This window comes from Macaca thibetana, chromosome 14 (assembly GCF_024542745.1).
Source record: "Macaca thibetana thibetana isolate TM-01 chromosome 14, ASM2454274v1, whole genome shotgun sequence".
Classification (NCBI taxonomy): domain Eukaryota; kingdom Metazoa; phylum Chordata; class Mammalia; order Primates; family Cercopithecidae; genus Macaca; species Macaca thibetana.
Window position 1 is genome coordinate 95169401 of NC_065591.1, and position 16612 is coordinate 95186012.

General features: G+C 33.4%; 1 protein-coding gene across 7 annotated transcripts in view; it reads left to right on the forward strand.

Moving 5' to 3' along the window:
• The window catches only part of DYNC2H1 (dynein cytoplasmic 2 heavy chain 1), a 349828-nt gene that overhangs the window by 122052 nt on the left and 211164 nt on the right, over positions 1-16612 (forward strand). For 5 of the 7 annotated variants that reach the window (XM_050758863.1, XM_050758858.1, XM_050758861.1 and 2 more), the window contains exons 64-67: positions 3317-3337; positions 5506-5604; positions 7292-7415; positions 15321-15484. In XM_050758863.1, coding sequence (XP_050614820.1) covers positions 3317-3337; positions 5506-5604; positions 7292-7415; positions 15321-15484 — 408 coding nt within the window. The remainder of the gene's footprint in view (positions 1-3316; positions 3338-5505; positions 5605-7291; positions 7416-15320; positions 15485-16612) is intronic. The other 2 variants (XM_050758859.1, XM_050758862.1) reach the window with 1 other exon arrangement.

The window sequence follows — 16612 nt, forward strand, 5'->3', positions numbered from 1 at the left end:
AAGATGCATTTGTGATTCAGAGGTATAATACATCTCCTCATTAACTGTGCTAAAGCTGGCCTGGCGTAGTGGCTCATGCTTGTAATCCCAGCACTTTGGGAGGCCGAGGTGGGTGGATCATCTGAGGTCAGAAGTTCGAGACCAGTTTGGCCAACATGGTCTCTACTTGAAATATAAAAATTAGCTGGGCATTGTGGCATGCACCTGTAGCTCCAGCTACTCAGAAGGCTGAAGCGGGAGAATCGCTTGAACCCGGGAGGCAGAAGTTGCAGTGAGCCGAGATCATGTCACTGCATATTCCAGCCTGGATGACAGAGTGAGACTTCTCAAAACACACACACACACACACACACACACACACACACACACACACACACACAAAACAATGCTAAAGCTTTTCTGAGGTTCTCCCTCTCAGTGGAGGAGGTTTTCCCTGAGGCCTGTGGTTACTCAACAGTTTCATTGATGCTAAGAAAGGCTTTTGTGTCTAAAACTATTCTTTTATTGGTCTTACAAGGATGCTTAAAATTGTCCTATTTAGGTTAAGCTAACCATTGAAGTGCATATATTGCCAGAGAGAGTAATTAGTCAAATCCTTTTATACCCTTGGTCTTACCACAGGAATTAGTTTTACTATGTTGGCAGAAAGCTCATATGACCTATTGCTTTGAGGGACAGGGAAAAATTTGGCCATAATGATCATATATCCTGGATTGCTTGGTCTATGGTTTGCACTTGTTGTCCCGATACAATTATTAATAGTTTTCCTTTCACTTTCAACAGTGTTGTGGTTTGAGTGATAAATTATATGATCTAATATTGGCCAACTCAGTGGATAATGGAAAGTATAAGGCTATTAGAAACTATGGAGAAGGTGTGAGTGAAAAGCATCCAGAACGGAGGTGGAGAAGATGACTAATTTAAATATCAGATTTTATATGGGTTTTTCTTGTGAAGACATCTGTTGAATGTTTGTGTTTTATTGTTATAGACAGTTCAGTGTCAAATTGGGTTTAACTCAAAATTTCTGAGATGTTTTTTCTTGCTGCCTTTTGATATATGCTAAGGAAATGCAAACTAATGTGATACTAGTCTAAGAATATAAAATTATGATGATAAAATTTATTACTTCAAAGTTAACTTCCCCACATAGGAAAAAGTTTTTCAATCCTCACATAAGTAATAATAATAATCAATACTTGTGTAGTACTTATCATGTTGTGCATATATTACTATTTAGGAATAAATAGGTAAAGCACTTGAACACATAACTCATGTAATTCTCAAATCAACCCAATCTATTAGATACATGTGTTATCCCCTTTATAGATAAGGAAATTGAGGCACGGAAGAGTTAATTCACTTACCTAAGGTCACATGGCTGTCAAGTGGTAGAGCCAGGATTCAAACCCAGGCCATCTAGCTCCTGTCTATACACTTCTCATAGGAGTGTGTGTGTTTAACCTTATTTATTTTATATTATCCTTGTTAATGTAACTCTCCTTAGTGAATCAAGAGATAGGCTTAATTTCATTTATAAAATGTTTTTGCTTTTATCCCATTTGTAAGTACTAAAAATAGACATAACATTATAGAGTATTCTAGATGTTTTAAAAATTATCTCTTTCAAAAATATCCTTTGCCCAATCTTTTTTTCCTCCAAGGAGAGAAGAATTTAAATAGAGATTGTATATCTTGAGTTTTTAACCTGTCTTCTGAACTTTTGACCTATAGCTCTCACTACCTGTTAGATATTTTTACCTGAGCTTCCTAGGCAGCTCAAAATTTATCATCCTTTAACTAAATTCACCATTGTTTATTTTCTTTAAGTTAAGAATCTTCCAGTGGCCAATTGTAGCACATTTAAAGGAAAAAACTAGCAATTTATGCTTTTAAATACCTGAGATGCCTAAAAGGTTGGGGTGAGCTTCTGAATTAAGGTAATTTTTACCAGGAGATCTCTGCCTTCATTTTATAAGATGGGTTCATTCTCAGATAGGTTCTCTTTACCCTTTGTTAGCCTTGACCGTTGGTGACTCCATGTTTACCTTTATTAGATTTTATGTTTCCAGACGAAAGATGTGTCATTCACTTCCTCTGCACCACAGATAATACGCCAGTCTCCCAAAAGGATTCTGATTGGTTAACTTAGATTATCTGCTCATATTGATAACCCATCAGAAATACATTTAGTGGGACATGCAAGGTAGGCAAGGTAGCTCTCTACTGTAAAATTCATTTTTCTTCCCCTCTCACTCCCTAGAACCTGCCTGTCTTATTTTCTACCACCAGAGATATCACAGTCTTTTCTTGGTAATACAAGCTACAACCCTGTACATCATTCTTACTGTGCCTCTTTAATTTTCATTCAGTTAATTATTCAACTAATCTTGTCAAATCTAGTTCTCAAATGTCTCATGAATTCATCCTGTTTTAATCACGTCTGCTGCCAGTGACTTCATTTATGCTTTCATCATTTTGTGTCTGGATAAATATGTCATTATACCAGCTGGTTCCTTGTTTCTAGTACCACTTCCTTTACTGTTGTTGGAGTGATTTTCTAAAACATTAATCCGATCATAATATTGCCTCAATTAATGTATTTTAGTGATTTCCCATTGCCTGCAGTATAAAAATTTCATTATCCTTAGACATGGCATAAAAAGCTGATCATGATCAGACAGACTCCAGATTACTCTTGCCATTTTATATGCATCATCTTTGCCCATATTTATTTTTCTCTAGCTACACCAGAGTACTGTAAGTTTTCCAAATACTCCAAACTTTTTTATTCCCCTCTATATCATGCTGTTTTTGCCTGAAATGTTTTTCTTTCTTCACTTCTTTGCCTAGCTAATCTCTCTTGGCTTAGTTTGACTTGAATTGTTTTCTAGCCATAACTTCACCTATCATCTTTCAGTAGCAACTTGTGCACCTTTTGATGATGAAATTTTTATTTTTGTATCTTTATTACATGTAAAGTTATTGAGGTTAAGGGAATGTGTTTTATTGATTTCTGTACTCCTTGTACTATCTTACTATAGTTGTTATCCAACATATAGATGAGTTAATGAACAAATGAATAAATGAATGAAAGTCAACATTTTTGGATTGAGTATAGTTGTAGAATTTAACTATATTTAATCATGGAATACAGAGATAAAATGTACCATAGAAATCTTATCTAAATCTATCTGGAGACATATGAATAAGATGACAACAAACTTGTAAGTACCCTTTGAAAAACTTAAGCATGTTTTCTTTGCTAAAAACGTTTTGAAACATTACCTTTCTTCTTTTCATTTAACTGCATCAGATCATTGGTTTGAAATCATGGGTAAGAACTTTTTAAAAATTTAAAATAATTACTTTTGTAGTTAGGCAAAATGCAGAATTGTGAAATGTTTGCTATTGAATGCTAGCATAAAATTAGATCAAAAACCTAGGTGCAGCACCATGGTAACACTTCACAGGCTATTTGCTAGCCACGTCATTGTGCTTCGAGTAGTACATTTACATGATGGAGCAGTAAGTGAAACCTCTGGTAATAGATGCTGGGTGATGATCATACAGTATAACATGACAGGAGGTATGATAGGAGCAGTCTACTGTGGGTGCAAGTGACAACAAGATATCTTGTTTGTGGAGAATTTTAAAATACTAATAAAGCTGTTTTAAAGTCGTTCATCTCTTTATTATCACCATGTGCTAGCAATTCTAAACAACATTGGTGATATAAAACTATTCGTCCACAGGGCAGATAATCCCCACTATCTCCTTCCCTCTTGGTGTGCCACTGAGATAACATGTATGCTCTTATTAGATATACAGTGTTCCCCCCTTTTCTCCTGGGGATGTGTTCCAAGAACCTCAGTGGATGCCTGAAAGTTCAGGTAGTACTGAACCCGTATATATGTATGTATATACACACACACACACACACACACGGGGTTATACATTTTTATAACACACATACATACTGTGTTATACATACATGCATATATATACATACATACTATGTTTTTTTCCTAAACATACATACTATAATAAAGTTTTGTATAAGTTATACACAGTAAGAGATTAACAACAACAATGATAAAATAGAACAACTATAACAGTATACTGTAATAAAAGTTAAGTGAATGTAGTTTTTCTTTCTGCCTGTCCAAATAACGTATTGTACTGTACTCACCTTTTTTGGACTGTGGTTGACCATGGGTAACTGAAACCATGAAAAGAAATTATTGATAAGGGGGACTGCTGTACCCCATTGTAAGTTTTCATCTTACTCTGACTTTCATATGTGTTCTCTTATTCTTATAGCACACAATTCTATTACATTTTTCAAATAAATGTGAAAACTTAAAAAAAATTAGATTGGTTTAAATTTTACTAGGTAGCAATAATTGTTAGATGACTTCTAAATTTATCATTTATGATATATACATTTTATACATATGGAATTGGCTTTCTTCTGTCTACTAAGTACCATTGTGTGTGGAGGGCATTTTCACTGGTTTCTAATTCCCTTTTTTTTTGAGATGGAGTCTCACTCTGTTTGTCACCAGGCTGGAATTCAGTGGCACGATCTTGGCTCACTGCAGCCTCCGCTTCCAGGGTTTAAGCAATTCTCCTGCCTCAGCCTACCGAGTAGCTGGGACTACAGTCCCGTGCCACCACACCTGACTAATTTTTGTATTTTTAGTAGAGATGGGGTTTTACCGTGTTGGCCAGGATGGTCTTGATCTCTTGACCTCGTGATCCATCTGCCTTAGCCTCCCAAAGTGCTGGGATTACAGGCTTGAGCTACTACACCAGGCCTAACTTCCTTTTTTTTTTTTTTTAGAATTTAATTAGTGCAAGATGTTCTGTAATGAATTTAGTTTTTAGTTCATTTCATTAGATCTTAACCTACAGTCCATATAATTTTCTCTTCTAGGGTACTCCTTTAGTAATATTAGATATGTACTGCTTTAGAAGAATTAATGTCTTAAAATGTAAACAATTATATTGATAATTAGCAGTATTTTAATGATTTGCTCATATTTCTTTTTATGGCCTGTATAGTTTTTATTCAAAAAACCAATATATATGTATACTATAGATAGATAGATAAATAGATAGATAGCTAGATAGGGAATAATTTTTGTATTTTAAAAGCCAGAAAGAATGGTGCAAATGACATCAGCTTGAGACTAAAGCTCTTGCTTAGCATAATGTTAGTACACATTTTCTGTGTTATTTTTTGTTAAGTAGGACTGTACTCTCTATACTCTGGCTAAATGTAATTACCTAATATTAACTCCTGGTCACTGAAAATTTATTAATATGGCTTCTGATGCAGCTAAAAACTGTATTTTTGTTTATTTTTCATGGTTGTATATTTGTGTTCTCCAAAGCTTGAGAGAAAAGAGTAATTGATTTATAATTTCTAGAAAACTATTTCCATTTAAATGAAAGCTTATAATCATTAAAAAACATTACTTTTCCTTTTTTTTGAACTAGAGTCGAGTGTGCCCATTTCTTATAGATCCTTCTTCCCAAGCTACAGAGTGGTTAAAAACACATTTGAAAGACTCACGTTTAGAAGTTATCAATCAGCAGGTATGTATTACTTATAATTTACATACCAATTAGGAATGACCTCTTATAGTGAAAAGATCTTTGAGTCTATAATCAGAAAACATAGATTAAACACTGGGTCCTATTGTGTGGGACCTGGGGTGAGAGATATAACTCTTAGCTTCAGTTTTCTAGTTTGTAAAACAGAGATAAGAATATTTATGTGATTCTGGGTATTGATCTAAGCCCTAAGATGACAGTCTAGTAGGTTAGAGAAATAATAAAATAAGCTTTACAGTAAGTTGTGACTAATGATACAAGTATAAGAGCTGTAGAAGTAGGAACTTCTAAGTTAGCTTGGAGACTCAGAAAAGCCTTCTAGCCTTTTAGGATATTTACAGTTCCTCTGAATACCTCTCATAATTTCCAATTTCTTTAAATCATTGACAGACATCTTGTTCGGTGAAATGTTATCATAGTCTTTTGGGTAGTGACTTCTTAGTTTCATGTTTATCTTGCAGAGGAAATTATTTTTGGTTAGGTTTTTATTATTTTTTTTAAAGGAAGACCTAGTATATGATTAATTTTCATACGTAATTTTCAGGTGTTTCAAAAATTACCTCTAAAAGTTACTTTACTTGTAAAATGGGGATATCTACCTTATTTTTTTGTGGTAAGAATAATTATAAATTAGATAATATATAAAAATACTTCAATAATCGTTTATGGTTTGCATATATGCAAATATATAAGTATATAAAAATGTAAGTATATAACTATACTGTATATCTTATATACATATAAGTATATAAAAATGTAAGTATATAACTATACTGTATATCTTATATACATATAAGTATATAACTACATATATATCTATAGTTATAGGTATATGCATATAGGTACTCTATATATACTTATATACATATAAGTAACTATATAGTTACTGTGATATATATGTACACACACACATATATATACACACACACCACACATACACACGCAGACACACGCCTGGGGTGATATTTAAAACTACTCCTTCCCTATCTAGAAAGCCTTAAAATTCTTAATTATTGAATTTTGCCTAAAGGTTCTTTTCAGAATTATTAGACCTATCCACCAAGAAAAGTTTACTAGAATTCATCATCATGCCTTTTTTCCCCCATTCAATGTGTGATTCTGAACATAAGCAAAGTGGGGTTCTTATTAATACCTAGGTGAGTAATTTATTGCATATAGAATTAGAAGTTGTGTTTCTATAACATTTTGAAATTACTGTAGAAAATTGAAGAAAGGCTTTTATATTTTGGGGGAAATACAGAGTCACTATTCAGTGGTTACAGTCATGCAAGATGAAAAAGTTCTAGAGATCTGTTTTGCAACATTGTGCTTATAGTTAACAATTCTGTACTGTACACCTAAATATTGGTAAAGAGGTTAGATCTCAGGTTATGTGGATTTCTTTTTTAAACACAATTTTAAAAATGTTAAAATTCTTATTTTTCTTATTTGTGTATTTAAATTGTGAAATTTTTTTGATAATTTATTCAACTAAAATCATTACCAAATATGAGTAGAAAAACAATAATTAATAATTTGAATTATTAACATGCATATTAAAATTTTAAACATTCATATTATTCCTGTTAATATCTTCATTCATAATCTTTAAGAATGTTTATAAAATTAAAGTAATAAAAGAATTAATGTTTTTCTTTTATTCAATTAGGATAGTAACTTTATCACAGCTCTTGAATTAGCAGTACGTTTTGGGAAAACCCTTATTATACAAGAGATGGATGGTGTAGAACCTGTTCTTTATCCATTATTGAGAAGAGATCTGGTTGCTCAAGGTAAATAATTGACACTTTCCAGAGTGTAAATATTTTTAAAATTTCCAAAGTAAGTAATTAAACCAGGTGCAAGCTTTCAAGCGTCCTCTTGCAGTAGAGTCACGCGTGATGGGCTTAATTCCTTTAGCAATACGTTGTGACAATATGTGTAAAATGTTACTTATCAGGGAAGCTCAGTAGAGACTTAGTACCCATAGTTTACTGGGGGTTGATTATGTAAGCACACTCTCCCTAGCACATAACAAAATTCTAGACTCCCTGAAGGAAAGCAGGTGTAGCATAAACCATATTGTTTGTACAAACAGTTTAGGCACAGTGAGCCACTTTTTTGAGTTCTGAGGATGGTGGGAACTCTCCCAAAATCTGAGTTCCCAGGTGCTGGTTATGGGCCAACTTTACAAACAGCCCTTTCTAAAGAGTCTCAGGATTGCTATGTTAACTCTTTTCTGCATAGGAACCCAGCCCAGTCTTGGATTATTAGAAAGCAATTCCTAGAAACTTAAAGAGAATATCATGCAAAGTGTATACATATACATATATAGACATGTACACATATGTACATGTATGTATGCTACGTACATTGCTAACACAGCAAACTTTAAATAGAAAATTGGTGTTATTGGGGCAAGGCAGAGAAATAGCAAAGCATGCACTATTCTTTGATAATCTGTTATCCCTCACGTAGATATGCTTGGCCTAGTACTGGTTGATATGTTATGAGAACTCAAGTAGTGGGACCTTTGCCTTTGTAACATTATCCTCTTAATATATTTTATGGGCATAAAGGGCAGGGAATAGCTGAGCTACTGTATAACAACAGAAGCTTTGTAATCAAGAAAGTGACCTTGCTAGAATGGGGTTGTCTTCCAGAGCTCAGTTTCTGGTCCATCTGTTGGGGGTAACTCAGATCTGCTGAGCTAGTTCCTTGCTATGCTATCTTAAGGAGGACAAAATGAACCTTTAGGGCCATCTTATTTTGACATTCTTCATTCTATATGGTGGTCCTGAAGGACTCATTAAATATAAATCTCCGTGAGTTCTGGTTAGTGTTAGGTTTTAATGGTATATGTGGCATTGTCTGAGTATAGAGTATTGACTAGATTCCCTGAAAAGAGTGATAAATTTTATATCATGATTGGTTCACATTTTGAGCTGTTCTAGGTAGTTGTGCAACACCGTTTAGGTCAATTTGTTTATGTCAGATTAGGAAAAGAGAGTTAATAATTGCCCCTATCTTACTTTTTCCATCTTTTCCCTAGGGTTGGGTATATTCATGTCACTCTAGTCTGTAATCCCCTTTGTGTATATCCCAGATATTGTCCTTTTCAAGAGTGATAAGTTCCTCATGAGTTGCCATTTTTTCATCATACGTTAACTCTGGGGACAGAGGATGGTAGTCCTAGAACACATAAAACAAAGTTTGTGCCAAGTTTGTTTACATCCCAGTGTCCTTAATCTAAGATACACAAATTGCTTTTCAACTTACAGTGTTTAAAGCAGACATAAATATAGGAATAGAATGTATTTCTGTTCTACAAATTTATGCTCTTCAAAAATCTTCTTAAGTATTTATTGATCATAGAAGAGCAAGGTATACTTCTTCAAATTCTCTCTCTCTCTCTTTTTTTTTTTCAACTTTGTTTCCTATGTGCTTAGGAGCTCAGCCAAAGCAGAAGGTAGATGTGGCAATTTGCAGTTGGTAAATAGTTGAAGACAATTGAACCAGCTAACTGTATAGAAGTTGTTCAGTGAGAGGCTAGTGTAGTTGGCTAATAGTTTTAATTTTTATGAACAATAGACATCAAAAGTATTTTTTATTGAGCATTCCAGTCCTTAATGGTTATTTTATTTCCATGTTGAGTTTGAGTATGGAACCAGGAATTATACTAGAGATGACAGTTAAACATCTGTGGTTGGTTCTTTTAGTCCAGATGCCTCCCTTTAGGCATGGTTGCTTCAGAGACAGGCATATATGTATATGCAACAAAAATCACAAAACATAAATTTGTGATTGATTGTTGTCTCTGTTTTCAAAAGGTATTTCTTCATATGGATGTGTCTTTCGTAGTCCAGTTGCGTCTGGGTGACCCAATGGCCCGAGGACTGGTAGATCAGTGTTTTTCTATTAGGAGCAGTTTTGTCTCCTAGAGAATATTTGGCAATGTCAGCAGACATTTTTGGTTGTCACAGCTGGAGTGGAGGGCCACCATGCTAGAGACATCTTAAAATGGACAGGACAACTACCTACAACAAATAATTTCTCAGCACAAATTGTCAATACTGCTAAGGTTGAGAGACCTTAAGCTAGTTCACTAGTTCCAACCCATGAGTCTCTGGACAGGTATATTTTAGTTGGTCTCAGAGTGGCATATTTTCTAGCCAGGAACACTACCTGAAGTGAGCTCATTGTACAGAATATCCAATGCTATCGATTGCCAGAAATTGTACTTGTGGCTAGTTGATGGGTATAGCATTGCATTGAATTTGCTCATCTGTGAGATTGTTTGTAGATATCTGTAATTCTGTGTACCTGAAGGATATAGGGACCAAAGACAAGGATTGATTTACAGTTGCCTCAATTACTTCCAAAGCTGCCTCTTGCAAGGGCTGTGATTTAAACCTAGCCACATTTGTGTACAAGATATAGGGGCTATGGTAAAATTTCCAGGGATGGAACATGCTTTTTTTTGTAGGCCAAGAGGGTATTCAGATGTTAGTTATCTTTCTTTCTTTGTATTTAGTGGCTGTAAAGTAAGCAGTTTTTCTATAATGGGCTGTGGGATATCTCCTTGTGACATCTTTATTTCCTTCTTTGGGTGCCAGAGTTTTAGATTTGCCTTTAATTAAGTCCCATTCATCTTGAGTTAATTGTGCCTGAGTGGTATGCAATACGATGTGAAAGGTTTTCCCACTGGAGACCATTATCAAAATTGTATCTATATAATGGAATGGAATTTGGACCTATATAGAGGTTCTCATGGTACTTCAATTCATCTAACTCAGTTGATAATATATTTCTGAAGAGTTTGGACCTATAAAGGTGTCCTGCATATAGTAGCTGAACTGATTTTGGTCTTCTTCCCAAAAGAATATAAAAAATAAATAGTAATAATTAGCAATATCCCAGTCTGCATACTAAGTATCAGTTATGACAGCAGTTTTTATAGTCATTGTTATGTCAGGTACTATGGAATCTATGGTGGCCACTGCCTGGTTTAAATTTAAATGGTCATAGTAAACCTTCAAGCAGCATTAGTTTCCAAAATTCAGACAGATGAAATTGTGGAGCACCCCTGCCTTGTGTAAAAATACAGATTCTTTTTCACTTTCTGTCATAATACATTTCTTTCAGCTGTAAATATTGATAGTGTTTGGGTATACCTTATAGGTTGATCTTGCCTGAATCTTTATCTGATTGTTATAGAAGTAACCAAAGATATCACAGTGAATGCATCTAAATATATTCATGTATCCAAGCACCCCAAATGTTCATTGTATTATACATGTTGACTGAAAAAAACAAACAACAACAACAAAAAATACCCAAGCCTGATGTTGGTTCAGAAAATAACAATAGCCATGTAAATTGGCACTTTCCCTGGCAAGGATCTAGAGACCAAATCTTGTACCTGTGCCTAATCATTCTGTCTTTAGTTATCTAAAGTACAACACAGATTTTGTGTTCAGAGAAAAAAAGTAGTCAAAATTAACTGCATCACAAGTTAATTCCAATGTAAATTAAGAATTCATACAGTTAAGACTGTGTTAGTCTCTCTAGTTCTACATTTGATATTTTCTGTAAGAGATGAGACTTACACTGAAGAGTCTTTTTTAGACAATAAAATACTTATTTTAAAATATTTTCAAAAATGTTGTATTAACGTAGTACATGCATGGGTTATAAAGTCAAATGATACAGAAGTGCAGCAGCATTCTGTTCCTCCTCTCCCATGACTAGTTCTGCTCACCAAAGAACACCATTTATTTTTTATTTTAATTTTTTATGTAAATATAAATATGCATAAAGGAAAGAATACCTAAATTTATAGCTACTGAGTTTTTACAAATTGAATACACCTGTATAAACACCCAAACCAAGAATAAGAACTTTATTAGCACTCCAGAAGCCCTCTTATTTAACACACCTTTGCTCCACAAGGATAACCACATTCCTAACTTATAACAGCATAGAGAAGTTTTGCTTTTTTTTGTACTTTGAGTAAATGAGAAAGAAAAAAAGTAGCACCTAACTACTCTAGACTGAGATCTGGCCAGATTCTAATAGCTTGGCCTTTGTGTACTCCTGTTGAACATAAATCATTTCACAAAATACCAACATTAGAGAGGTCACTCTCTGACCACAGTCATGTTTGACCACAAAAAAAAAAACAGGAACACTTTCCATAACACAAAAATAACCAAACATTCTCTTATCCCAGTTAATATGACTCCTGCTTCTTTACCAATTACAGTTTAGTCCCACTCCATTTCTTTTACCTCCTACATAAAAATTAAGATATCAAACCATTGTTTGCTCTTTCTGATCATACCCAATTCCCAGGAAAAGTACATTTTTCTTGAATTATTTATAAATCACCTAACACAAGCCAAAATCCTATAAGAAGCCTCTATTAATTCCTTTTTACTGACCCAATGCACAATTTCCCTTGATGTTCTATCTTTCATTGTGAAGAGCTGGTAAACGTGAGCTATGGCTCTTTATTTTGGGTTTATTTTGTTTTGCTCGTATTGTGTTTTTTTGTGTGTCTGTCAGCTTTGGTTAAGTTATATATTTTAGGTGATTGTCTGTTTTACTGAAATTATCGCATAGTGTATATTTTAAATAATATTCTCATCTTTTCAATGTCTGTTGGCTTTGTAATGGTGTTTCATTTTTCCTGATATTGATAATTTTTATTATCCTTTTCATTGATTAGTCTTGATAGGGATTTATCAATATTACTAATCTTTTCAAAATACCAACTTTCAATTTTTTTAATTTTAATTTTAGATTCACAGGGGACATATGCAGGTTTGTTTAACAAGGGTATATTGCATGATGCTCTGTTTGGACTTCTATTGATCACATCACCCAGATAGTGGACATAGTACCCAAGAGGAAGTTTTTTTAGCCCGTGATCCACCCTCACTTTTGGAATCTCCACTATCTAATGTTCCCATATTTCCCAAGTCTGTGTGTAGCTAACCAACTTTTAATGTTGATTTTCTGTATTGTATTTTAATATTGGTGTTGCTCTTTATTGTTTCATTCCTATTACTTTCTCCAGATTTTATTTGGTCTTTTCTAGATTTTTGAAATGGAAAATCAAAATATTGATAGTCTTTTCTTTTTTCTAATGTATGCATTTATGTCTATTAATTTTCCTTTAAGCCCTTCTTCATCTTCCTACCCGTTTTAGTTTCTTTTTTTGGCTCATAAATTACTTAGCATTTTGTTGTTTAATTTTCAGGTGGTTGGAGATTTTCTAGTTACATATTTGTTATTGATATATAGCTTATCTCCACTTAGTCATAGAACTTATTGTAAAGTATTTTAATTTTTTGAATTCTGTTGAGCCTTCTTTCTGATCTGGCATTTGGTTAATTTTTATAAATGTTCCATGAAACTTGAAAATTGTATGAATTTTGCTCTTGCTTGGTTTAATTTTCTGTACAGGTTAATGAATACTGTCAAGTTTGTTAATTGTGATGTTCAAATCTATGCCCTAACTTCTTTTTTTCTCTTTGCTTTATCATATATTGAGATAAATATCCTAAAGTTTCTGTGATTTTGAATTTGTCTTTTAGTTCTATCAGTTCTCGTTTTAAATATTTTGAAAGCTTTGTTATTAGATGCATACATTTTTGGAAATGTGTTATCTTTCTATTCAGTTGTCTTATTTATCATTATGAAATATTCTTTATCTCTAGAAATGTTTCAAATTTTAGAGTCTGATATTAGAGTGGTTACACTAACTTTTTCGGCTAGTATTTACATGGTATGTACTTTTCCGTTCTTTAACTTTCAACTTTTTTATTGGTGTGGTTTTTTAAAATATATTTTATTGTGCATATGTAAGGTTTACAGCATTATATTATGGGATACATATAGATCACAAAATGCTTTACTGTAGTAAAGCAAATTAACATATCTATCAATTTACACAGCTAGCCCCCTTTTCGTGTTTGAAGAGTAGCTAAACTCTACTCCTTTAGCAAAACATCCCAAATGCAATAGAGTTTTGTTACCTATAGTCCTGATGTTGTACATTGGACTTTTAGACTTAATCATCCTACATATCTGCTATTTTGTATTCTTTGACTACATCTCCCATCCCCTCCTTCGTTTGCCTGCTACCTACCCCTGGTAAATACTGTTTTATTCTCTGTCTGTATATTTGAGATCAAGCAGCAATTTTCTGTCTGTGTCTGGCCTACTTTACTTAGTATAATGTTTTCCAGGTTTATACATGTTATGGCAAATGGCAGGATCTACTTCTTTTTTATGACTGAATATTATTCCATTGTGTGTGTGTGGGTGTTTGTGTATACACATCATGTTTTCTTTTCTTTTCCTTTCTGTTTTTTAGAACGGGGTCTGACTCTGTTGCCCAGGAGTGAGTACAGTGATGTGATCATAGCTCACTGTAACCTCGAACTCTTGGGCTCAAATGATCCTCTGGCCTCAGCCTCCTGAGTATGTTGGCACATACCATCATGCCCAGCTAATTAAAAATATTTTTTTTTTTGCAAAGATGAGTTCTCAGTAAGTTTTCCAGATGGATCTTGAACTTCTGGTGTCAAGTGGTCCTTCCTTCTCAGCCTCCCAAAATGATGCGATTACAGGCATGAGCAACCATGCCTGACCCACATTTTCTTTATCCGATCTGTTGATGGACATTTAGGTTGTTCCCATGTCTTGGCTGCTGTGAATAATGCTGTGAAGAAATGGGAGTGCAGATATCTGTAGGAGGTGGTGACTTCATTTCCTTTGGGCGGATACCCAGAAAAAAGATTGCTGGGTCAGGTGGTAGTTCTATTTTTAATTTCTTTAGGAACCTTCCTATTGTTTTTCATAATGGCTGCACTGGTCTTCATTCCTACCAACAATTCCCTTTTCTCCATACCTTCACCAATATTTCTTATCTCTTGTCTTTTTGATAATACACATCCTAACAGGTGTGAGGTGATATCTCATAGTGGTTTTGATTTGCATTTCCTCATGATAAGTGATGTTGAGCATATTTTCATGTAGCTGTTGTGGAGAAATGTCTATTCAGGTCCTTTGCCTGCTTTTTAATCAGGTTATTCATCTTTCTGCTATTGAGTTGTATGAGTTTTTTCTTTATACATTTTGGATATTAACCCCTTATCTGATGTATGGTTTATAAATAACTCTTTTCAAGTTTGTAGGTTGCTCTTTCATTTTGTTGATAATGTGTATTTTTCAGTTTACACATGTTGATAATCTTTGTTTTTTTAACCATCATTCTGTTTTCAAATACTGTATCTTAAATACTAGTGCAATAACCAGTTTTAAAGTGATGAATTTAGAAGTAAAGATATAATTGAGGATTTCTGTTTTTGTCATCTATAATCAGCTATTTCAGAGAAATTTGGAATATGAAACATATTAATGTTAAAACCATACTGGATGTGGATAGATATTCCTTGGGTGCTTCAGTATCCCAGGATCTTCTTAGTGAATATTATTTATCATTGCTTGCATAAGTGCTGATTAATAGAACATTCTGCTAACAGTATCTCAGGTAGCCCAACTTTTACTGTCTTAGACTCTGTTGAAAAGCCTATATTTAGAAGTACTTAAAAATTATATTTTCAAATATTGTGTAGCAAAATACAGAAGATTCAGACCAAGTAATTGTGTTATTTTTTTAAAAATAGGACCACGTTATGTGGTACAAATAGGTGACAAAATTATTGACTACAATGAAGAATTCCGCCTCTTTTTGTCAACAAGAAACCCAAATCCTTTTATTCCACCGGATGCAGCTTCCATTGTTACTGAGGTTAACTTTACTACAACAAGAAGTGGATTACGAGGGCAGGTATACACAGATAATAAAAATTTACTGTGGACTCTTTAGGAGCTTTTATATACTTATTAGACATTTTGGGTGAAAAGCTATTTTGTTAGACTAATTAGTATTTAAATTTATGATTTTGAAAATATACTTGTATGTTGGAGTGAAGCATTCTGGCTTATTTCATTTGTCATATGCATTGGACCTGTACATTTAATGTTAATGTCAAATTGCTGCTTCTTTTAATATAACTCTAATTTTGAAGTTTATTTCTGTTATATATGGTAGAATTTGAGAGATTGATGGATCATAGAGATTAAGATCATCTGCATTATATTTTTGGTTTGAAAACTGAAATTTAATTGTGAAAAGTGTAGCTAATTGACTTGTTTAGCTAGTTAACAGTCTTTGATTCCTGAGCCAGCATTTTTTTTAACCATTAGAACACATGGCATCTTTGAAGTCAATTTATCTTCATATGGCTCATTACAATTTAGAATTATTACATAAATTTCAAAATGATTTTTCATGTCCATACTTATATGTTTCCTAACTCATTTTTCCTCTTTAAATATATAATGCCAGTTGACTTTTGGAGTATCATCCTATTTTTTACTCATCTAACAATAGTAGATTTTTTCATCTTTTTGATTTATATGATGGCATACATATTTGCTGCAATTTTTACTTGATTGTAATTTTTTAAATTGTTCTTTCAAAATATTTCTTTGTATACATATGACTCATCAAGTATATTTTTATGAACAATATCTTTTGATTGACTTGATGCTTCTTTTAAATAAAACAATGTGACAATCATTCAAAACTTGGCAGAATTAATTGACAGAATTGCTCCTTCTATCTAAAAGATCTCCACAGTAGTTGCAAAAAGGAGCTATATAGGTCTTACTTTAGCAAGAACTAAATGAAGATGTTTTTACAGCAGATTTTGAATTATATATTTTATACCAATGTTTTTCTCTATTTTAGTGTTCAGAGTTAACAATTTGACAGCATTTTTCAACGGCTTCACAGATAACAGCTTTAACAGATACAATGTACATACCATACAATTTGCTGATTTAAAATGTACAATTCAATGTTTTTTTTAGTGGAATTGCTGGGTCTTATGGTAACTTTATTTTTGGCAAT